Source organism: Aristolochia californica, unplaced genomic scaffold (genome assembly GCF_029961685.1).
Source record: "Aristolochia californica isolate CCGP_79_NKW_82.1479 unplaced genomic scaffold, dmAriCali1.0.hap1 SCAF_15, whole genome shotgun sequence".
Lineage (NCBI taxonomy): Eukaryota > Viridiplantae > Streptophyta > Magnoliopsida > Piperales > Aristolochiaceae > Aristolochia > Aristolochia californica.
The window spans coordinates 25,863,065-25,888,107 of NW_027181826.1; the positions used below are offsets into that span (position 1 = coordinate 25,863,065).

The following is a 25,043-nucleotide window of genomic DNA, read 5'->3' on the forward strand; positions in this document are numbered from 1 at the left end:
AAACGATCATTTTTTTTATCTATCATCTCTAGTAGTTTATTGTGGTGGACGCCACCAAATTATTGAATATCAAAAAGAATTAATTAGTTTGAATGTATCTCTCATATCAGACACGAACTTAAGGAACTGGATCCAAATATTTAACACAAATTATCCCAATCAAAGTTACTGAAGAACTCCAGAAAACAATAATGGACCTGCTCATATGCCAGAAGTAAAAGTGGTGAAAGCAACTAAAACACAAACAGAAATAAAGAAAAAATCTATAAAACTACTGCCACCTCCAATGGTCTAGAAAAGGAAACGTTGAATACATGAAATATGTACGACTTTCATAATAACACCATGCCTTATAACCAATATATGATGCTATGTTTGGACAAGTGGTTCTGTTTTATCAGATGATCCAACCTACACATGGGCATTAGATAGAATTAAAGAGTTAACAACAAACAAAAATTGAATAGCTATATCCGAAAATACATAAAAGGTATTGAGAAGGCTTTTGTGGAGCTTCGATGACGCTGATGGCAATGAGAATTAAACCCTGATTTTGGTAGATTAGTCGCCGTATCAATTCACTTGAAGGTTCAGGTACGATCTTGAAGTCTTCTTTTTGTCCACATCTCTACTAACTACATCAGACTTTAACTCCAGACATTTTCCAAGGATTCTTTCAGCTCTTCTAACTTAATATAGCCACTCCTATTCTGGTCCAAGTACAAGAACGCTCTGAGCAGGGGGTCACCACCGCCCATCTTTCTCAAATGAAATGATATCGTGACAGGTCATGCCCATGGGTATCACAGCCAAGTCGCCTAATCAACTGACCTCAAGAACTGAATTTCATACAAGTCCATGTCATTGAGACCCTGAATTCCATACTCCAAAAAAAACATCTACATTTCCAGGAAACCACTCTGCGCAATATACTACTGAACATTGCAAAGAGATCATGTACAAGCAAACCCATTCCAGGAAGCCACTCTGCACACTAGACTGCAGAGTATTTCAAAGAGATGATGTCCTAGCTGCTAATCTAAGCATATACTTCTGTTATAAATTACTTTCAAGGGCCTTTTGGCTCCACCATAAATCAAAAAACTCATAATTCTCAATTCCAACGACTATCCCCAACCCACAAATGAAAAACAGTCCTGTTATGAGCCGGAAGCTTCTGCATGAACCAATGAACATTTCAAATAGCACTACATTCGTCTTTGTATTTTAATTAAAAAAAAAAAAAACTCTCAATGACGCACCTCAAAGCAGAATCACTTTCCAAAGAACACTACCTGTTCTTTGAGTTTTTAAATGTCTTTCTTGACTTCCGTGTCAGCAGTTCTTCGATTTCCTTCTCTCCATCATCTTCTCCTCTTCTTCTCTTAAAATCAAAGCCTTCCTTCATTTTCTACACGTTTACGAAGACAATCTATTTAATATCCACATCAATAAAATCGAAATGTTTCAAAAGAGTTTTTTAACAAAGTAGTGATCATACCACAAGAGCCTTTCTTTTGGCTTCATTGACACTTTCCAACATAAAAAGAACTTCCTCTTCCTCGCATGGAAATTCGGGAAGTTTCTTCTCTGCAACCATTAATTAAACAAAACAAAAAAGATGAATTAGATCATTCGCAATTGTATTCATATACATGCACGTTCAACGGTTCAAGAGAGTTTTATACCAATCAGTCTCTCTATTAGTATGTACCACTCCACCTCATATTGGTTCACCAACGAAATGGCCACCCCAGAACGTCCAGCACGTGCAGTCCTACCCACCCGATGAATATAATCCTGCATCAAAATTTTAAAAAATACAATAAAACATTTTGGAATATCGAGTATGAGCATCCATGCTTCATTTTTTGTCAGTTTCTATAATGATAACTCAATTTGAAAACATCTACAAGAACCATGGAAAGATTCCCAGGTATCCAAGGCATCATTAGACTATTATGAAGCAATGCCGTATGTTTTCAACAAAAAAAAAAAAAAAAGGTAAAAAGTTGCCTCCGCCAAACTAACCTTAGAATTGCTAGGTATGTCATAATTGATGACCATATCCACAGAAGGAATATCTAACCCTCTGCTAGCTACATCAGTGCAGATAAGAATATTGCACTCTCCAGCTTTGAACTTGTTTAAGGCACCTAGTCTCTTTGCCTGTTACAGGAACCAAACGAAGTAAATAGAACATATCAAAATTTATTTATCAACTAAGGCACCATTCTTAGCAGTTAAGACTAACTACCCCAGTAACCGAACAACCAGGTGAAGCACAAGTGAAAAAAAAATAAAAATCTTGGAGATGGTTCAGATAGACCCAATAATGCCCACTTAGAAGGGGTTTCTTCTTGTCAATGTTACTTTGAGAGGAACGATACCCGGCAACCATCCCATATGTGTGGGACATACCTTTCTTCTGTTAAAAGGCTGGCTAGGTATTATTGATTATTAACTTTTCCTTTCTTAATAAAATCATGCACATAGTTGTCAACTTAAAGAAAATCTGTATGTTCATGTTTTCGACGAGATGGTTAAGGAAGCAAAAAGAAAACCCTCAACCCATAAGTAACTGTAGCTAGGCCTCTCCCTTGATATAATTGACAGTATTCGCAAGAACACCACCACGTCAAAAGTATCCCACTAGTCAAAGTAGGTAGAAGTTTAAATACCCAATACTACTCTACGAATCACAAAGTTGTTGACCCCGGGTGAAGCCTATATTTATGATGATGTGGGCATACCATCTCAATTCAGATGCTAGAAAACACTAGTTTAGCACCAAATGACTGCTACATATTTATATGCCACCTCTTCCAGTTCCGCATTAGTTCTGAAAAAAATTCCAGTGTTTTCTTCGCTTACATCAGAAGACAAGATTTTAATATCCATTTTCTACTTTTGGAGCTATACTTTTCTTATGAAACTATGTAGATGTAGCCTGGATCTGAAGCGTCAGCCAAGTCAAAACCAGATTTGGTCATACTCATTGAGCTCGCAAGTTTTATCCTGGTCCTCGAACCAGGATCAAACAGAAGACGGATTGAATCAAACTCCCCTGATGGGACCTAATTCTCACATAGTTTTTCTTTTCCATATATAATATTCAAAAATAGAAATCATTTACTATTTTTTTTTTAACTGCTTCAACATATAATAATATACTAATTTCAATCTCAAGAGTTCAATGTTAGATTATGGTGCTAAAAGTACTATTTGAAAAGTATAACAGTTCTCCATCCACTAAAGATTATCTTAATGTACAATGCAAAAGCACAAAATTGAAATCCAACTCATATCCACTGTAATCAGAAACCTCAACCTCTGTAAGTAAAAAAAATGCAAACAGCAGAAACAAGAGTCTACTTTATTAGTTATGGAGTATCAAACAATCAATACCTGAGTCATTTGACCACTTATTGGAATGGCATTCAATCCAAGCTGCCGCAGTAATAGTGACAGTAACCTTGTTGCCTCACAGGTACGGGTAAAGACCATTGATGTACTCCCAGACATCTCGCTAAGAATATATACAAGATAGCAATCCTGGGTATGCAGATATGGAAAGAAGACATAAACACCAAAGTGAAAACTAACGAGGAAAAACTTTTTTATAGTACAAAGGAAGGAAATTAACCTTATATTTTGCTGGGACCAACTTAAACTGCTGCTTAAGTGTATCAACAGTTGAATATTTTGTGGATGCCTCAAGCTGTAAGTATCAAAGAAAGTTGAAAATTATGGCCCCTACTCAAAGATATGTTACATTCTGTAAATGAAGAAGAACAAAAGATTGGTTTTAGATCTACCTTCACAGGGCTCTTGAGGCATGCACGTTGAAGCTTGCTTACCTGCAATATCACAACAACCACTTAGGCAGCTTCTTTCCCAAAATTATTTCTAAAGCAAAAGACCCCTCCTATGCTTCAAAGAATAAGTAAAATGAACCTTCCACTATATATATTTAATCTGATAGTAGGATCTTATTTCATTTTGAGCAGAAGTTATCTATAGTGTCATGATCAGATCAGTTACTCCACAGTAGTGACAGTATGCTAAGGTCAACTAATCCCAATCATCCTTTTTGGGTGCGGATATACTTTAATAATTGATGAGGATCGTCATGTATTCTCGAACTTTTACAAAAAAAAATTACTGCACATTTAGAATTGTCCTGCTAACTTTCATGGCCATAGCAGCAGCTCAAACACTAGGATTTAATATAAACTTGTGCTTTTTTACATTGAAATTAAAATCCTACAGTCAGCACCTCAGACAGAATTTATGTACCTTTTTGGTCATAGTAGCAGAGAATAAGTATGTTTTCCGCTCCCGGGGAATAACCCCCAAGATTATATCAATCTCTTTCGCAAAATCCATGTTTAATAACCTATCTGCCTCATCCAAAACCTGTAAATGTACAAGCATTCAATAGAATAAAACAAAAAAGCATGTTAGCAATAACTTCATTCGTGCAAGGATAGGAGAGAGTGAGTTTAGAGCTATGGAAGTAACATGCTACTAAAATGACACAAGGAATATAACTTGGAAAAGAAAAAAAAATCATCAATATTTACTTTCATGGAATCCTCTTTCTTACTGTCGTTTTAAATTAAAAAAAAATCCTTTTATGGTATATGACCCTTTATGAGAATGGGACACAGTAGTAATTTTGGAAATTAAGAATAATAAATAAATGATCTAGAGCACAACAGACAAGGGAGAAATCCTTTTTTTTTTCTTTTATGAAACAAAAGGAGAAAATTATGTCCAAATGACAAAAGACACCGGGAAGAGCGGGGCTCTACCTCCCCCAACCCTTTTTTTTTTTTTTTGCTACAGAAGAGGCCCTACCCTCCCATGTTGCGTGATGGTAAGGAAAGTGGGGGATTCCCCCCAACCCCCCCATGATAGAAGAGCTAGCAAACTGGACTCCGTCAGCCACTTCACTGACAGAAACAACAAACCAGGTCTGGACAATCGGGTTTTGGCCTGATTATAAGTCTTGCACAAGGGAAAAGGATTGGGTCCAGATGAACCTAGGTCGGTTGGTTCAGTCAGTGTTTTACAACACTGGTCCAAAAAAGCAAAGCACCATAAATAATTCATAACATAATTGTCAAACAAAAAACCATACACCAACCAGAAACGGCCAAAAAAGCACAGAATCTACCCAACTCCTTTTTCTTATTGGTCTTACTGCTTTCATCATTTCAAGGGTTGAAGAATGGACAGGTGGATGACCACATTATATCAGCACATAATGAAAATTCACCTTGGGCCACCCAACTCTTGCTAGAATGTATTATTTTCTCAGAGACACAACCAACACATCCACACTTCTCTTATTTTTATGTCTACTTTATGTCTACTTACTGAACAAGGAACCAGAATTCAGAGATTCTCTTAAATGCAACAGCATGACCAAAGTCGTGAAACACGAGAATTGCTTGAGGAACATAATTGCTTCTAAAGCTCAAGCTAATAAATGATAGCCCACTGGAGGCAAAAATGTAAAATTTCTGCTGAAATGAAGAACTTTACGAAGGATCTCTTCTAATGTGGATGGCCATTCCTTGGTAAAAACTCACAAATGGAAATCTTTGTGTTCAAGGTTTTTTGTTTTCCTTGACACAGAAATTTTCAATTCACCAACATTGCCTACCACTCTGGAATTTGAAAAAAAAAAAACTTGTATTTTGTGAGGATTGGAGAAAAAAGAATGACCTGAAAGAGAGTTTTTCTTTGAGCTCTATTTTTTTAACACCATATCTTTTACGCTCTAGGAATAAATACCAAACTTTGCATTTCAGAAACTTGACTTAATTAACAGAAAATTTATACTGAACAAAACTTCATACCAAGAATTTCAAAGACCGCAGGTTGAAACCCTTAGTATTAGAGAGGTGATCCAGAAGGCGTCCTGGAGTCCCAACCTGAGAACAAAATCGATAGAAAAAATGACTATCAAATTAAAGCACATGGCCATGAAGAAAAGTTTTCAAAAAGCAAAAAGCAGACCTTCACCAGAAAAATGTCTCAGAATTATCAGCAGACACTCATCACTGAAGTAAGATAGTATTAAAGTTAAGATAAATAGAGAAGCTCTGCAAGTTTACCACAATATGAGGCCTCTTCTCAATAGCCTTTTGCTGTGCTACATGTTCTACTCCTCCAACTAGCTGCATTTACGTACAAATTTTCACGATCAACAAAGTCAAATACGAAAGAATGAGAAATTGAAACAAACCACACACGATAAAATATAAAGTTCTTCCATTTTTGAATAGAGAATATAATTTATTTATTTATTTAAATAATGAGAATTTCATTAAGATGAAGCACATGAAAAAAGGAATAGGGAAAGGCCAAACAAGCAAAAGATAATAACTGGAAAAGAAAATCTAGGAAAAATTAAAGGATAGCTCTCTCCTACAACAAGTTGCTGAGAAGAGACACAGCATGGACCAAAGATCAGGCATAGAGTTAGTGCTTCATACAGAATGAGCCCTACAAATCTGGACTGATCCAACTAGATCATGAATCTTATCGTAATACTTAGAAAATGCCAGGGTCAAGTACAATCTCAAGAGAACCATCCAATGACCACTGATGAATCACCCTCCATGATCAACGAGGAAGAAAAATACTGCCAAGAGGATCACATCCTGTGTAGGAGAGAGAAAAGCTTCCAATAATGAATAGAACAGTGGATAACTGTGGATAACTAGAGATCAAATGATCAAAGATCCAGATTGACAATAAGAGATTTTTTTTCAGGTGATAGTAACAATTAGATTTTTTTATTTTTTTTTTTGAATGAAGATGTGTAAGTAACAATTAGATGTTGAAAAACAATGACAAGCCCAATTTCAAAAAAGAAGAAAAAAAAAGAAAGAAGAAGAAGACAAGCCAATCTGACAAAATGGCCATGGAAGTTCAACCAAAGGCCATTTAGCCAATTTCAGGGTCAGGATCCCCGTAGATGGGCATGCAGAAACCACATTCTATGTAACAAATATCTACTAAATCTTTACTATATCTGCCGCCACTATGTTCGGCCAAATCAGTGACGGGAACATATTAAATTTCCAGATCCACTTCATAAACAAAGCAGAATTTGTTATTGCAGTGTCCCGAATCCCAAGACCACCCTCAACAGAAAATAAGACAGTATACCATGAAGACAAGACTTAATAAGAGTAAGTTTACCAGCTTTGGACAAAAACTTTCCTCTCCAGGAGGCAAGTCTACCTTCAAGACGCTCAATGACTGGGTGTCAAGCAGATTTTGAAGGTAAGAGAAGGGAAAGAGGAAGTCCCAAATACGTGCCCGGATGGGAGTTTTACAACCCAAATAATTAGCCATGGAATTTAGAACCGAAGGATCAATATTGAAACCCAAAATAGATGATTTAGCCCAGCTTACCTTTTGTCCAAAAGACAGCTCAAAAGGGTTGAGCAGAGCTTTCAAATGGAAGACCTGACTCAAGGTACCTTCTCCAAAGAAACTAGTATCAACATATTGCAATAACGGAATATCTTGGCATGGGTCATTTGAGACAGAATTAAGCCAACTCGTTCTTTTGGCAAACTGGACCATAGAAGCAAGATGTTCCCCGATGAGAGTGAAGAAGAAAGGGGACAGTGGGTCACCTTGTCTAATTCCTCTTGTAGCTTTGAAGTAACCGCAAGGCTTCCCATTTACTAGGACATAATATGATGCAGTAGAGACAATTTCTCATCCAAAATTTCCACCGAGTCCCAAAACCCATTCTATCTAGAAGGTAATCAATTAGTTTCCAGTTTGCTCGGTCAAATGCCTTTTCAAAATCAATTTTTAGGACGAATCTAGGCCTATTTGATTTTTTGAAGGTGTCTAGGAGTGCATGGGCAGCCATGGAGGAATCTAGAATATTCCTATCCCAAATATAAACACTTTGGCAAGGACTTAAGATTTTGGAGAGGTGAATCCAAAGACATTTAGCAAACAGACGGGCAACGATTTTATAGTAACTAGTAGTGAGACTGATTGTTCTAAAGTCTTGTGGAAGGTTGGAGGAGGATTTTTTTGGGATCAGAGCAATAAAAGAAGCCCCTACAACCTTACAGGTGATGCCAACTTGGTGGAAATTTTGGACAAACGCATATACATCTGATTTTATGGTATCCCAAAATTTGTGGTAAAACTCACCATTAAAACCATCCGGCCCAGGAGCTTTATCTTTCGGCAGCCCCCAAGCTGCCGAATCTATTTCTTTTGTGCTGAAAGGCTTTTCCAGATCAGATGCCTCTAACGAAGAGACCATCGGATAGTCAAGTTGGGGCAGCTTTGGCCGATTAAAATGCCCTTCAGAATACAGCTCTGAGAAAAACTTCACAAAAATATTAGAGATGGAGGGGCTATCCGTAATGACTTGGTCTTCGTGACAGAGGGCAGTGATACGGTTAACCCTCCTTTTGGCCGAGGCAATAGCATGGAAAAACTTCGTATTTCCATCCCCCTCGGCCATCCAACGAAATCTTGCACACTGTTTCCAGCGGACAGTTTCACAGCAAAGCAGATAAGAAAGTTCTGAATTTAATTGACTTTTAAGAAGTAATTCAAAGGGAGAAATAGACCTTTGCTCTTCGAGTAGGTCGAGCTCCGAGATGCAACGACGAACCGAGTCCTTTCGAGAAGCAGCAGCAACACGATGAGAAAAGGACCACAAACGCATCTTCGACTTCAAAGCTTTCAATTTAAGGGGAAGCTCCCAGCCCGGGATAGGGTGATGCTCCAATTCTTGCCACTAGACAGGAACGAAAGAGTTGAAAACCTCCAGAAGGGTCCAAGAATTTTCGAAACGGAAAGGAGAGTGCCCCCAGGCAGGGGGGAGGGTGTTAATTTGAATAGGCCAATGATTAGAACCGACTTTATTGAGGACTTGTCTAGATGTGTTTGGGAAAAGATGGAGTCATTCATTGTTAGCAAAAAACGGTCCAACTTGGAAAAGATTGGAGAGGATTGGCTATTTGACCATGTGTATTTTTTCCCGAAAAGAGAAATTTCAGAAAGCTCGAGACTACCAATGAGATCAGATAAAGCTCTCATTGCAAAAATAGTTTTGGGCGCGGGAGGGCTTTTTTCAGAGCAAAGAAGAATGGAATTAAAATTACTGGCCAGAAGCCAAGGCAAATCCCAGAGATGGACTAGTTGAAATAATTCCTCCCAGAAAGAGGCACGATCTATAGGCCTAGCCGAACCATACACACCAACCAACGCCCACGAAATTCTCAAAGAGTAATCGTGGAAACAAATGCCAATGGAGTATTGTCCCAGCCGGCATAGATTAGCGTCTACTGCTTTTGGATCCCAGATGACAAGAATGCCACCCGAGTGCCCAATAGCATCGACCGTTGCCCACGCAGGGTCCAACCCATACCATAATTGACGAGCGATAGAGTAATCAAAATTTTGCAACTTTGTTTCAACAAGAATTACAATTTTTGGCTTACACTCCAAAAGGGCTGCTTTGATGATGGTTCGCTTAGACTGTGAGTCGATTCCTCTGACATTCCATGACATGATGATCATTTAGAAACGGGTAGGTTAAGATCCTTCTCCCGTTGGCGAGAAGCCTCGTGGTAGTAAGAGTTGAAGATCCACGCAAGTTGGGTAATTTCACTGTATTCTTCCGATGGAAGATCTAGGTCTTGTTCTTCCAGGAATTGGAGGAGAGCATCCTCAGGTTGGGGCTGGTGCTGGGGCTAGGGCTGGGGACCCGGATAATAAGTAGGCATAAAGTCTGTTGTTGGATGGGGGAGGTTAGGAGAGGGGACAGGGGGTGTACTGCTTTTCTGGGGGGAGGTAACTTTTGCTTTGCCCCTTCTCTTTTCCTGGAGTAAGTGTAAGTGAAAGGGGTGGCTAAAGATCTTTTCTCCATTTCAGGTCCAGCTATTTTGGAAAGGGGGGTGGAAGGAGTTTTAACTTTGGAACTTGATGCTTCCATGGTGGGGTTCAGGTTGAAGATTTGGAATGGGATGGGGCAAAGAAAGCGTCTAGGGGTGATATAGGCGTTGGGGGTAATGGGGGGAGAAAAAGGGGCCCCAGAGGGATTCTGAATTGGATGAGTTGACGGAAGGGGTTTTGAATGGGAGATTTACAAGAGATTTTTTGGGTAGCCGTAGTTTTTGGGTCATTGTACGGGCAGATTTCCCATCCTGATTTGTGACATGAGGCAGCCGTCGAAAAAAACTTTGTGGCAGTTCTGGGAAAAGTGAAGGATTTTTTCTGGATTATATTCGATGGTTGGTGATAAGAGGGTGGTGTTGGGTGGGGCTCGAAGAAGGTTTGGGGACTGACGGATGATTGCACACGAAACCGTCAACTGGGCATTTCTAATCAAGGTATCAGGGGTGGGTTTCAAGGTATTTAAACCCTGGGCAGAAAAGGTGGTTGATGGAAAGGGAGTTTCGTGGGAGGCTTGAGAATAGGTAGGGGGCTGACGCGTGTTGTTTTGGCTCAACGGTGGCAGAAACAGAAAGGCTGATGGGGTTTTACATGTATGGTGGATTTCAGTAGGTAGGATGAGAAAAGATGGGGGAGACTTGGTAGGGTACAAATGCAATTTTCGAGGTAGGTTGCCCTCGGGAAACGATGTTGCAGGATTTTGGGGAAGATGCATAATTTGATAGAGATGGGAGTTTCGGGTGGCTGGCCTGGGACAGTGATGTTTAAAGCAGTGATGGGGTCGCTAAAAAGATGGGGGTCGATATTGGAGCAGAGAAAAAGAAGTGGGGTTTGATGGGTTGGGGCTCGAGGCGAGGGATGGTCAAACAGATCAGGATCAGATCCGCCATGCCAGTCTGCATTCTGTACAAAGGCGGTGAAAAGGTTCGATTATCGAGGGAAACGGGATTATTACATGGTGGAGGGGGGAATGTCGATGGGCGGTGGTGAGATTTTTTTGTGGCAGGAAGGTGAAGTTCTGGTTGACATTCTGGATTTTGAAAAGGCATGGGAATATTGGGAGACAGTGATGGGATTTTGAGGGGCAGTGAGGTGATGTGTGGATTAGCATTTTGGGTATCCGGACTTACAGGATTTGGACATGGCAGAAGGGTGGAAAGTCAAGGGAAGGTAATGAAGTTTTTTGTGGGGGTGAAGTGAAATGGAAATTGAACTTTTGGATTATCGGGATTTTTGGATTTTCGAGAAAAAGATTTTCCTTCTAGAGGGTTCCTTGGGTGACTTTCGATGCTTTTCCCTGAGTTGGCCTGGTTTCCACTGAGCAAAACTCGGGGCAAACTCAGAACCGATTGGACTTAGGACTCGACGATTCAGAGTGCAGAGATTGGAACGACTTGGGAGCTTGCGAGTTAGGGTTCATGAAAGGGAGACAGGTCATCTCCCCGAACTCCATAATGACCCAAGCAGATAGTTCTCCAGAGTGGAGTTCAATGAGATATGAACCACTTACAGGAAATTTTGGCTTAATGAGAAAATTTTCAACAAACAGTTCCGTAGATTTTTCTTCAGCCCAAGCGAGCTCTCCATAGATGTTGGCCAGGCTTTCCAGTGTAAGGTGGCATCGGAGCTCTGTTGGAATGCCTCGAGCAATAACCCATTGTCCAGCCAAGGTGAGGCCAGTAGTCCAACAAGTCATACTCAAAATTGGGGATGCATTCTCATTTTTTAAACGGAACAGCTCATCTCTGTCTTCTTGCGTTTTGGAAACCAACAGCCAAAGTTTGGCTTGAATGTGCATGATGTCCAAAGGCCCCCAGAGTTTTTCTCTGATCCAGTCCTCAATCTGATTTGCATTGTTGAAATCTGGGTGTACTGTGATGATTACCGCCATTGATAGGCACTTCTATCTATCTTTTAGGGCTTGATCGAGAAGAGACAGAGAGAAGTGGTTCTTGTGATGACTAAATTTTGAGGTGGGTAAGGGCAAAAGCATTTCATTTGTTCCTAGGATATTTAGAGCTTTAGGGGATTGGGGAGGAGACAGCTCATTTTACTGTGAGGAACAATTGATTGGTATGGGAGCATTGTTTTTCTTGGGGGGGGTGTTGAGGCTGTAGGATTTTTTTTAGGAGCGCCTTTTCCTGGAGGGTGACATCAGCGGGGATGGTATCGGATTTTTTATGTTGAGGAAGAGCGGAAAGTTCGCTTATTTCCGTTTTATGAGATAGTTGAAAAATCACATTCTAGAAGTTCTTCCAACCAATACCAGATTGGGGACTTTGGGGGAGGAAGATCATCCCCATGATTGTATTTCCCCTTATTTGCGTGATGGAACATTCCAGCCTACCTCTGTGATGTGCGTGTGCATCTGGAATTCCAGCTTTTTGGTGAAGAGAGATCTTTCCATGGCTTCTTCCCATCTTGCCGCAACAAACACTGACCAGTAATATTCCGAACGCTTCCAGCGCTTGGCTGGGTATGAAGATGAAAGATATCTTTGATCCTGAACAAGAACTGATGTGGAAATAAGATCCGTTTCTATTCTTAGATTTTTGGATGGAAATAGATCCTTTTCCATTTTTTACCTGCATCTCCTCCGAATTCTCCATCCTGATCCTTCTTCTTATGGTTCGGCTGACGAACGTCGCCCATCTTGACTCGTCTTCCGAGGTCTTCGAGCGGGGGGGCCTTTGCTGTCGGTGCCGACTGCTTCTGCTGTTGCTGCTGCGGTGGATCGGTTCGCTCTGAGCTCCTCTCTACTCAGCGAGGTGGGCCAGAAAGGGGATTCGTGGGTTTCAAAAGGGTCTGAAGGGGGGGGGGGGGGGGGGGGGTCTCCTACCTCAGCAGTTTGCTAGATTGGGTCATATTCAGCAATATATTGTAATCACCAAAATATTGTAATTAACATTAGAGACATTAGCGACCTTGTGTTTCTTAACTCCCCTTGGTTTAGCTCCAGTTGGTGGGGCCTGCGAGCAGCTGTCTTCTAGGCTGCATCTGTTTCCACTTGTTTTCTTTTTAATAAATTGTGCACATTTAAAAAAATTCAAGTTATACCCTTCAAGATAAATTACTAAAATACTTGGATGGCATTTCTCGACTCTTTTTGAAAAGAAGACAATTTTAGTGGAAAATATGATAGCAAAGAGAATATAGGCATAAGGACATGAAAATGATAAAGGTAATTTTCAAATAAGGCCCTTTTGGATGTCATGTTTCGTCTATATGATCAGAATCTCATGGATACACATGGCCTTGCTATATCATTTCAAAAAAAATTAAAAGGATCCACTGATAGTATACTTAAACATAAAAATTCGGCAATCATATTTTTTTTAAAACAAAGTGTCGACAACAGGGCCCAATGGGAGAGAACAGGAAGCAGGGTGGGCCCCTTCCCCCACTAGTTGGTTGCAGGTGGTTGGAAGGGCCTCCTATCAGAGAGATTTTAACCCCAGACAGCAAGAGAGACAGAAAGAGTCAGAGACTTCTCATGCTTCTGACTGTGTTAAAAAATAAAAGAAAATAAAAAGAAGAAGAAGAAGAAGACGACTCACAACAGCACATTTTGCATTAATGCTAGAGCCTAGGGCTTCAAATTGTTCTGCTATTTGAATGGCCAGTTCCCTGAAGCAGAGAATGAGGTGAGACAACTAGAAGTAAATATGGAGGAACTAAGAATAGATGGTAAAAGAAAATGAGAAGATTAAAACACCTTGTTGGTGAAAGCACACATGCAATGAATGCCTGGGGCTTCTCTAAAAGTGCTTGAAGAATCGGCAATGCAAAAGCACCAGTCTTACCAGAGCCAGTTTGTGCAAGCCCAATTAAATCTTTTCCTGAAATATTCAACTCATTTATAAAACAAAGTTAAACAAAATGTATTGGTGATCGTAGTGAGACAGACTCAAAAATGAATAAATAAAAAGAAAAGGAGAAGATTGCAAGAATAAACCTTCTAGAGCATGAGGAATGGCTTTTGCTTGAATCTTAGATGGGGCCTTCCATCCTAGACTTTCACAGGCTTCAACGAGTGGGTCACAGAGGCCCAAGCTCTTGAACGTTTTATCTTCTTCAAAATCCGCCATCAATGTTTTCAAGGAGGCTAGAGTTTCACGGTTAAGTAATGAAGGCTCTTTATGTGATGTACACTGCATTTGTGAAGAACACAAGCTCTTAACATTACAAAACTACGAATCCAACTTCTGAAAAAAGTACACATTTAAGAAAAAAACCAATACAAGCTTAATTAAGTTAATAAAAGTAGCAATCATTTCTATCTTTTTCTTTTAAATAGTGGATTCAATACAAAAAGACAACGATCCCAAAAGGGGAAACATGCATAAGGCTCCAAAGAGGCATATAACTATTTGCACATTCATTCCAATTATACTAAACCCTAGACTCGTAGACAAAAAAAAATTAAGCATCCGAGTTCCGATATCATAATTCAATACAAAAAAGACAAATAAAATAATAAGCATATTTAACTAAAAATGAGCCATGAATATTGTTTTAAATATTATAAAACATTCAAAAATATTAAAAAAAAAGTGTCAAAAACCTCTTTTCTTCATACATTGAACTATAACCCCATGGCAAGTAAACCAACCCATAAAATAGTACAAAACAAATAGAACTTCGACTTTATTCTTAAGTAAAAAAATTTCCAGTAATCTATCACCTCTTTTAGATTGCCCTTATGCCTGACAAGCTGAGGATTTCTATAATTTCTTATGGCATATCCTTACCAGAAAACTCCTTGAATAGTGTGACACAAATCCCAACATATCCTTCCATATCCTTGCTAAGGGAACTAAACAAATAAAAGAAGGAAAAAGATGATACAAGAGAACATACCCACTGATTTCACAAGAGAGAACGGATTTGCTTCTTGGATTTGCAAGGGTTAAAGGAGGTGAATAGAGATTATTTGCTTCTCGATGTTTGTGCTTGAGAAAGAGAGTGATTCATTTCCCAACAGAAAATGAACCTGGATGAACACTTTCAAACAGACATTCTAGATGTTCCCAAAAATTTCCATGTACAAGTGGAAGAGGATTTAGGGTTTGTAGGACGCAAGTGGTAAACTTTGGAACGGATTTGGAAGAAAATCAAGGACAAAGAAGTGGTTAGGATACGACCAAAATTACAGCACACCAGAGTGAGGAGAAGCATAGTGCACAGGGCAAGGATCTTTGGTAAAAACTCAAGAGTGCCTCTAAGGTACAGAGAAGCCTTAGTAGAGTGGTTAGACATCAATGGTGAAGGAGTAGAAGGTAGAAAAAAGCACAGTACTCGAGTAAGGTATTTCATCAAAGTCCTTCAAACGGGAGATTTTGAAAAAAGAAACTTTTCAATAGTTGGAAAATTAAATTTTAATGCTGGAAACACTGTGTAACTTCCACCAAACAAGAAAAGAAAACAAGGGAGTAGGATGCAAACCGCACAAATGTTGACAAGGAAATTCAAGGATTACGTGTTGGAGCATATGGCAAAACAAGATGATAGGTTTATAAGACATATGGGCGAGCAAAAAGACAAATTTGTGTTTTTGGGAGGGCCAGAAGACTATACAAGAAATAAATGAGGAACAAGAGGTCTGTTAGTGCACAAGGCACGTCCAAATTGCAAAGGTAGAATTCAAGCAGGTGAAATAGCTGAAACCTAGAAATAGCCGTGCTGTCTGCACTGACATAGTTCAGAAAGCCAAGAGTCTCAGGAGAAGAGCAAGGATTTATCTCCTAGGACACCTTACCAGAAGCAGACTTTAAAGGAAATGGAGACCTGATGAACTAGACTACACTACAATTGTGACATACAGTTTGCACTGGATCACCAATTCAAGACAATGAAAGTCTACACCATGCAGGATGTAGCTCCATGAATGATGAGTCAACCAAAGCAACAGGATGGGGCCATGAATGATGAGATTATTTAATACAGCCATTCCATGCCATGAATCTACTCCTTATTTCTTCATTTTTGTGAATCCTTGAACAAGTGGTAGCTAGATGGGGCTTCGTATCATTTGATTTTGGATAATATGATAGTTTATTAGCATTATTCTGGATTATTTCTGTTTATGTTTATGTCAGCAGGAAGGGACAGTTGTAAGAACCTTGAGGCAAGCTTTATGACTAGAGGTGGTGGATGATAACATCCATTCATACGACAGTCTAATTCATAAATCAACTCCTAGTAGTAAATGGGTAAGGTGGCCAAGTGAATAAAATTGTGCATTAATAAGGAAGCAGGAGACAAAGAGGAGGTCATCCAGACATATAGATATGCCAGCAGTTATATATAACATTTCAATTTTTTCAAGATATCCATCTGATTCCTACTGAGCATAGTACATACAAAAATGCACCAACTTAAAGCAGACGCATCCTGGGAAAATTTTATGTTCATGTCCTATATTTGTTCTGTTAACCGGAAACAGAGAGGTGATTATAGACAGGACAAAAAACCAAATTCTCTACCTATAAACCCACAGAACATGCTCAATTTACATTGTCCAACTTTATGATTAGAAAGTCACACGACTAATGTGAGAGTTGCTCAGAATGACCCAAGCTAGTCATGCCTGTACCAGCCCAACATAAGATACCAAAAAGTATGGTATTTTCTCATTTAACAAACAAAACATGAGTGAAGAATGCATGATGACAATCTACCTATTGAAAAGTGTTGGTGGGTAAAAAGTTCCCAATTCAAAAGTTGTAAGTGCTCCACATGACAAAGGAGTGGTGGAAATTGCAAACAGCTATATGCGGGCGACAATCTCACATTAGTTTGGGATCACAGGAGAACTATCCTAATTAGTGGAAAAGACGCATTCTAACTTTAGCTACTCATTTTGGAAGGAACCAGCCCAACTTTAATATTAGATCAGAGGCAACAAGAGCCCGTAATTTGTGTTCCAAATGACCACCATGTCTGTTCATATGGGTCAAGTGTATACACCTTCCCATGTCTAGAGTCATGTTATCTGTTTAGGCCAGGAGGGGAGAAGGAGAACAGGTCAGTAAAAAGCCCCCCCCACCCCAATTCTGTAGCTGTACATACACGACATCAGAGGCAAGTAGAATGAAGTCAAAACCATTGTGTAGAGGAGAATTCAAGTGGGAAGAAGCCTCCTAACTTTGGCTGGTCATTTCGAAGGAATCAACCCAGCAGCCAACTTTTAATAAAAAAGAAAAAGAAAATTCAAATTACAAACATAAAAAAAAACTGCACGAACTACCATCAGCATAGTCAAGCATTATTTGAAGTAGCAAAGCAGTGTTTGTCTTGGACAACAAACCTAATAAACATGTTAACCTTTCAAAGAGAAAACACACAACTTCTAGACGGACTAGATCCAGATCAACCATTATTGACACCGAAATTAAGTCTGCAGTACACGTGAGCATTACTAATAGAAGTGACAGATAAAAATATACATATATATAGAGAATCAAAACCTTACATAAACCCCTGCCGACAACAACCCAGCAACTTTGGAAAACCTTTAAAATTTTCCAGCACAAATTCCACAGAATTTACGGACCTATTCAAACAGAAACCCAGAAAGTTCTCACCTCAAGAGATCATACCGATTGTTATTGCCCAAGCTGAAGATTACAAGACTCACAAAGAAAACACGGTAATTTGTCAAGCTGTACTGATACCAGTGCGAAGAATAATAGAAAAAAAAAGCAAACAAATAATAAGAACATCAAAAAACAAAAGAACAATTTCTTTTCAACAACAAAGAATAGATAGAGAAAGGCAGAGGAGACAATGAAGAAAATTGAAATATCCGTAACCTGATTTATTCCGAAGACGCCACTCTGGAAGTTCGTAACCCTAGAGATCACACCTCGGTTTCTTGCCCAAGCTGAACCAAACAAACATTGTACCTTGTGAAAGTGTATGAAGTTCGTCTTCGAACAAGTTCAGGAACAAAAAAGAGTAAAAAGAATAATAGGAACTTCGAGAAACAACATAATATAAAATAGAAACGGAAAAAAAAAAAGACAAGAATAGCGCAAAGAAGGAAAATATAGGAAAATTGAACATCAGTAACCTGATTTAATCCGTAGGCACCACTCCTTGATCGATGCTTCAATACAAGATAGAGACGAGAACGGCTGCGTCTGGCGGAGCTTAGCTTAGAGAAGCAAGTGGTGTTTTGAGGGTAATGTAATGTGTTGTGAAACCCTTGGTTTGCACGGGTGCCGTATTACGCGCCTCTGCCAATCTTTATTAGGGTCGATAACTCGGACCCCCGCGTCAAGGGGTGGCTTCGAACCGAGCCGGTTCGCGAGCCGGCTCGGTTCGGCTCGGTTCGATTCGTCATTTATCGAGCTCGAGCACTGAAATCGGCTCGTTTACGTTAACGAGCCGAGCTCGACCGAACCTAGGTTCGGTTCGTCGGCTCGCGAGCCGGCTCAAAATGAGTCGGATCGATATGACTCAGTAACAGGTCGCGAGCGAGCGGGGGAGCGGGAGCGGGAGCGAAAGCAAGGGGGGGAAAAAATTTCCTCCCCCCTCGTCACCGCCGATCCCTCCCATCGGTTATTGTCGCCGCCTCTACCGCCGTCGTAGCTGTTCGCCGGCGTTTATACCGCCGTCGCAGCTACTCGTCGGCCGCCTCTGTGGTCGTCCGTTCGATTTCTTCCTCTCCTCACCGTCGCCTCTGTTTCCGTCGCCGCCGCTTCCGTCGTGGCCGTCCTCCCCAGCGCCGTAACCCCCTTCCCTCCGCGTCGTAACCCCGGCGTCGTCTCGGCGCCGTAACCCCCTTCCCTCTGCGTCGTCTCGGCGGAAAACCAGAACAGGGGAGAAAAAAAAAATTCCTCTTGAAAAAATTAAAAATAAATTTTATAGAAATAATTTTCTATAAACTATTAGCGTCTCATGTTTGTTTTTCTAATTGAATTTTTTTATTAAAAATTATATAATTTTCTAAGTAAGATTTTTCGTACCAAGATGGGGTAAAAAACTGTATAGAAAATTTTTGAATAAGTATTTAACAGTTGATGTTGTAATACTTTTAGCATGAAGCAATTTTCATTGTAATTTTGTGTTTGATATTTTATTTAATTAAAAAATTATCGATAAGTATAATAATATATTAGATTGATTATTAATTTTTATTTATTTCCCTAGAAGAGACAATAAAAGGTCCATTTAACTTTCCTAAGAAAATTTTAAAATATTTCTTGTAATTTTCTAATAAGTCACTAATAGTAATAAGATTTTATTTAAAGGTTTTTTTGGGAATATGTATCATAGGAAAAATATTTTTAGTTTTTCCTATAATATAAATTTTTATCTAGGGACACTAAGGACGCCATAATAAATTATGGCCAGATTCAAAAATTACACTAGACAACAATTGGAGTAAAAAATATTAATATTGGTGCATTTTAATCCATTATTAAAATTCAATCCTGAACCGCCCCTATCATTATATTTTTTAAAAATGTATGCATAATTTTATATATAATTTATTCAAAGCCACCCCTACGTGCGAGATCATAAACAAGGAAAAAAATAACTCTTTGTCCCTTCCTCATGGCTCTTAAATAAATTGAAAAGATATTTTAGTAGAAATACGTTTCTAGAGACTATTAGTGGTTTTTTCAATAAATGTTGAAAAGACATTTTTAATAGAAATATAGGGACCATTAGTGCCTCATATTTTTTCAAAATATTTTTCTAATTATAAATTCTTTTTAAAAAATCATATAATTTTCCAAGTAAGATTTTCTTGCCAAGATGGGTTAGAAAACCATATAGAAAAATTTTGAATAAGTATTTGACAATTGATGATATAATACTTTGAGCATGAGGCAATTTTCATAACAATTTTGTGTTTGACATTTTATGTGATTAAAAATTTATCGATAAGTATAATAATATATTAGATTAATTATTAATTTTTATTTATTTCCTTAGAAAAGGCAATAAGAGGTCCATTTAACTTTCCTAATAAAAATTTAAAATATTTCTTGTAATTTTCTAGTAAGTCTGTAATAGTAATAGGATTTTATTTAAAGGATTTATAGTTTTTATTTGGGTAATTGTAAATTGATAGTGATATTTTATTTTATTTTGTTGTGTTTGATTATTGTATGGAGTTTATTTCTAATGTTATGCAGTGTATGGAGTGTTTAGATTATTTTATGGAGTGTATAAACAATTTCATGAAGTGTTTATGGAATGTATAGACAATTATATGGAGTGTTTATGCAGGTATTATGTATATTGATTATGCCCAATTTTAAATAGTATATATATATATATATATATATTATGCTCAATTTTAAATAGAGGTTATGCCCAATTTTATGTAAAGGTCATGCCCAATTTTATGTAAAATGTATGCATAATTTTATATACATTTTATTCGATATATATTTTTTGAAAAGTTTTAAATATATGTTGAGGCTCGAGCTCGGCTCGAACTCGTTGGGCTCGAGCTCGATAACAATTTTAGGCTCGAGACGAGGCTCGGCTCGAAGCTCGGCTCGAAATATTTAAATCAAGCTCGATACGAACATAAGCAGGTTCGGGCTCGGCTCGGCTCGATGCCACCCCTACCCGTGTGACCACGGCCCCCGAAGTCTAAGTGATCCACTAATTGAACTTTTTTTATATAATAATCACTTTGTTACTGTAAAATTGTCGCCATTAGTCGGTGTTAGACTTGGTTGGACCCATTGGTTCAGCAAAATATGCAGTGCGTCAGGCTTGGCCCACAAACAGCGTAAGTGGACCCGTGGGTGACCTGATGGCAGAAAGAAGGCGAACTCGATGCTTCTCGCCTTCGGTTCAAGGGTTCGGTTAAAAAATATCAAAAATTTTGTGGTTGGAAATCCGTGATGAAGGAACTTCATCGTCGTCCAAAATATCAAAATTTTGTGGTTGGAAGTCCATGACGAAGGAACTTATTATTATATTTATGTTACTTTCCTCCATTAATAACATATATTACTCTACCACATGAGGGTCGTTGTCCTGTGGAGGGATATAGTGGTGGAGGTAAACACTTCAGAGCAATATCTTAGCAGCTAGGAGTGATTTACTATCACTAATATTATACCGGGTCGGCCTCATGAACGAGAGCACCAGCATGAGGGGGAGTATTAGAAGATGAAGGCATATTATAAAAAAAAAAAAAAGATTTTACATATCATTTGCAGCAAGTTGGGAGTTCATGTTGTTCTCTCACCCCTAGTTTGAGGGGGAATGTTGGAAAACAGGGCTCAAACCCACACGATTAAGGAAGGCTTACATATCCAAGTGTATTAGAAGATGGGCCCAAGCCCATAAGACCAAGGAAGACTCATGCATCTAATAGACATAGAATATGGACTCAAGGCCCACATATCAAGGATAAGGCCCATAGGCCCACATACATTAATGGCAGGATGGTAAATAAAGGGTATCATAGAGATGGCATAGATGTAATTAAATTAAAGTTTCAAGGTTAAAACCCTAACCCCTAAGTTCAGGGGTATTATTGTAATACAGTAGTTTCATAAATCTATAAATAGAGATTTAGGGGGAGGGTTAGGAAGAATCAATTCCATAACCCTTCTTCCTCCAGTTTTCTCTCAATGGGTTTCTTTCCCTTTTTCTCTATGAGCTAAATTCATGGAGTCCTAAAAATCAACAAAGTTGGAGGTGGAGTTCCACGTACCTACTGATTTGGGCCAAGCAATGAATTTAGCTAGACCACTGCAAGCAAAACAGACAATTCAAATTTGGAGGACAGGTTGGCAGGGGGGAGGAACATTTCACCTCAAGTATCTTTCCCAATAGTACCGCCGCAAAAAATACTTCGATTACTAGTTTGGCAAGAGATACAAAACCCAACAGTACAACATCCCAATATATACGAAAATTAAACAAATTTGAGATGGTTGATCGAAGGGCAAGGAACTTATGTTATAACTGTGTTGAATCTTACACGGTAGGACACCAATGTAAAAAAATGTTATGGTTGGAGTTAGATATATTGGAAGAAGGGAACACAACTGAAGAACCTCAAGAGGAGACCAAACCAGCAATTTCATTGAATGCAGTTACTGGACAACAGTCAGCCAAAACAAGCAAGTGTGGGTAATGGTTCAAGCACAACCTCTGGTGGGGTTAGTAGACTCGAGAAGCACCCACAATTTTTTATGCATGACGGCTGCTAAACATCTTCAACTTGAGATCCAGCCTCATCCAATTGCCTCGGTTTCAATTGCAAATGGAGACAAAGTCCCTAGCTATGGGGTCAAAAAGGTAGTAAAGTTTTCTATTGGTACCACTAATTTTACTACTGAATTTTTTGTCATACCATTAGCTGGATTTGATATGGTACTGGAATCAAATGGTTGCAAACCTTGGGCCTAATTTTGTGGGATTTTGCTGCTTTAAATATGAATTTTGTGTCTGGGGGGCGCTAAGTAATGTTATAGGGTTAACAAGCTGAAATGGCACAACAACTCCACCTACTCCGCAAGTAGACCCCACCGGGCAGCACTTTAGAAAAATTATTGGAAGAGTTTCTAGACTTGTTTCAGGAGCCTTTCGGGTTGCCTCCTTAGCTGCACTATGATCATAAAATTTGTTTGAAAACCGGATCAAATGTAGTGGTGGTCAGACCCTATAGGTATACACACCTCCAAAAGGATGAAGTTGAACACCAATGCAAACTAATGTTGAAACAAGGCTTCATCCGACCCAATCGGTCACCATTCTCCTCTTTAGTCCTCCTAGTTAAGAAACATGATGGCACATGGAGATTTTGTTTGGATTATAAAGAATTGAACGAAAAAACCGTAAAGGATAAGTTTCCTATATTAGTGGTGGATGAACTCCTGGTTGAATTGCATGGCTCACGAGTTTTCACAAAATTAGACTGACGATCTGAGTACCATCAAATTAGAATGCATCTGACAGACATTGAGAAAACAATCTTCCGCACTCATCACAGGCATTTTGAGTTTGTGGTAATGTCGTTTGGGTTGTCCAACGCCTCATCTACCTTCCAGGCATTAATGAACGAGGTATTCTGCGACTATCTCCAAAAATTTGTGCTTGTATTCTTTGATGATATATTAATTTACAGAAAGTTATGTGACCGTCATTTAGAGGATTTACGGGTTGTATTTTAATTACTCCGAGCACACCAGCTTTATTTAAAACACTCAAAATAATCATTTTCCAAGCCACAAGTGGCTTATCTACGCCATATTATTTTAGATGAAGGGGTAACCGTGGATTTAGAAACGATTCAAGCAATTTCGGAGTGGCCACAACCTCAAACTATTTAAGCTTTGAGAGGGTTCCTGGGGTTAGCAGGATACTACCAAAAATTCATCAAGAATTACGGACAGCTGGCAGCACCATTGATCAGCCTCCTAAAGAAAAATGCCTTTAATTAGAGTGAAGCGGCATCACTATCCTTTCAAGCTCTCAAACAAGCACTCGTGTTCGCCCCAATTTTGCAAATACCTAATTTCAATGAATTATTTGTGGTGGAGTGTGACGCATCCATTGGGGGCATTGGGGGCGTCCTTCAACAAAATAACCACCCATTGCTTTTTTCAACAGACAATTAACAGAAAGGCATCATAAACTGGGAGCATAAGAAAGGGAACTGATCAGTTTGGCTAAGGCGGTTCAACATTGGGGACTTTATTTGTGGAGACGTGCATTTCTCATAGGCACAAATCACTATAGTCTAAATGTTTTGATTGAACAACGCCTTACTACTTCTCCACAACAACACTGGATCAGTAAGTTGATGGGGTTTGATTTTTTTGTGGAATATCAAGCTGGTAAGTTAAACAGGGTGGCCAATACGTTGTCTAGGCACCTGGAGGACCAGCAGCTCATTTATGCAGTGAGATAACCTCGTTCTCTCCTGTTAGAATTAGTTAGAGAGGAAATTCAAAATACTTCCATCCTCCAAGAGTTGCGCAAATAGATTACTGAAGGGGCTATGGACTCGAACTGGTCCATCCAGGATAATCTCATCCTCTACAAAAAATGTATTTACTTACCTCACACTTCCTCCTTGATTGCAGTAATTCTCTTTGCCTACCATGACAACGCCCATGAGGGAATCTAGAAAACGTTGCATCGCATTTGGGATGACTTTTATTGGAAGGCCATGAAGACAACCATTGCTAAATACGTGACAGCCTGCCAAGTTTGTCAACGCAACAAGGGTGAACACTTGAGTCCGGTAGGTGTACTCCAACCACTCGCCTTCCCTACACAAGTTTGGGTTGATATTTCTATGGATTTTGTGGATGGTCTTCCCAAGACGTCCGGAAAGTCAATGTTATTTGTGGTGGTTGATCGATTCTCCAAGTATGCTCACTTTATTCCAATGGCACACCCATATACGGCCTCTAGAGTGGCACAGGTATTCCTCATGAACAATGTATGGTTAGATTGGCTCTTGAAGATGGAGTATTAGCACTTGAGAAGATTCAAGAGAGTTAGAATCCGGTTGATATGTTGACAAAGACTATTACAATTGAGAAACTAAAGTTGTGTGCAACTTTAGTTGAATTTTTCTCTGAGGATTGAGAAGTTGTTGTCGTTGCAAAGGAGATATTAATGATGGATTAGTCTCCAAGTGGCAATCAACGCCCTACGCTGAGTCGGTACGCGGATCGACATTCATAGTAAGGTTATCGTGGGGGTTGGAAGGGGGTGAGAAGCCCCCCTCTCGGGGAGTGGGGGCGGAGCCCCGCCAGATCCATGATATATTGACTACTGTTTCATTAAGGGTAGTTTGGGGATTTCACACTTTTAATCTTTTTGCCCTAATTTTTCTCTTTATATTTGGGGGCGCCGATATTGGGGTTTTATCATATGAGGAACATTAGTTGCTGCCAAGAGAGGTTAGAGAAAAAATAACACATATAAATGTGTGTGATCTCTCTTGTAAACTATTTCATCTTCATAGTGGATTACTACAGTGGCGGAAAACATAGTCTCACCTTGAAGCGAACCTATGTAAATCTTGTTAGAATTCTCGTGTTTGCTTTTCTCTTGATTTGCGATTATTATTATTGTTCTCA

At 39.1% G+C, this 25,043-nt stretch overlaps 1 protein-coding gene across 2 annotated transcripts; it reads right to left on the bottom strand.

Moving 5' to 3' along the window:
• Nucleotides 1-882: 882 nt before the first annotated feature.
• Nucleotides 883-18,169, bottom strand: LOC137951936 (DEAD-box ATP-dependent RNA helicase 10-like). Of its 2 annotated transcripts, XM_068798933.1 has the most exons (16): nucleotides 18,035-18,169; nucleotides 17,775-17,845; nucleotides 13,916-14,111; nucleotides 13,676-13,799; nucleotides 13,518-13,587; nucleotides 6,129-6,191; nucleotides 5,871-5,945; nucleotides 4,300-4,419; nucleotides 3,819-3,860; nucleotides 3,647-3,721; nucleotides 3,409-3,555; nucleotides 2,032-2,169; nucleotides 1,689-1,800; nucleotides 1,502-1,590; nucleotides 1,263-1,411; nucleotides 883-1,177 (listed from the first exon to the last, which is right to left on the bottom strand). In XM_068798933.1, exons 3-15 carry the CDS (start codon nucleotides 14,046-14,048, stop codon nucleotides 1,292-1,294), a joined length of 1,308 nt encoding a protein of 435 aa, XP_068655034.1. In that variant the 5' UTR covers nucleotides 14,049-14,111; nucleotides 17,775-17,845; nucleotides 18,035-18,169; the 3' UTR covers nucleotides 883-1,177; nucleotides 1,263-1,291. The 2 variants fall into 2 exon arrangements, with proteins under 2 accessions (XP_068655034.1, XP_068655032.1); XM_068798931.1 differs by having other exon boundaries at nucleotides 883-1,411.
• Between the last annotated feature and the right edge of the window lie 6,874 nt (nucleotides 18,170-25,043).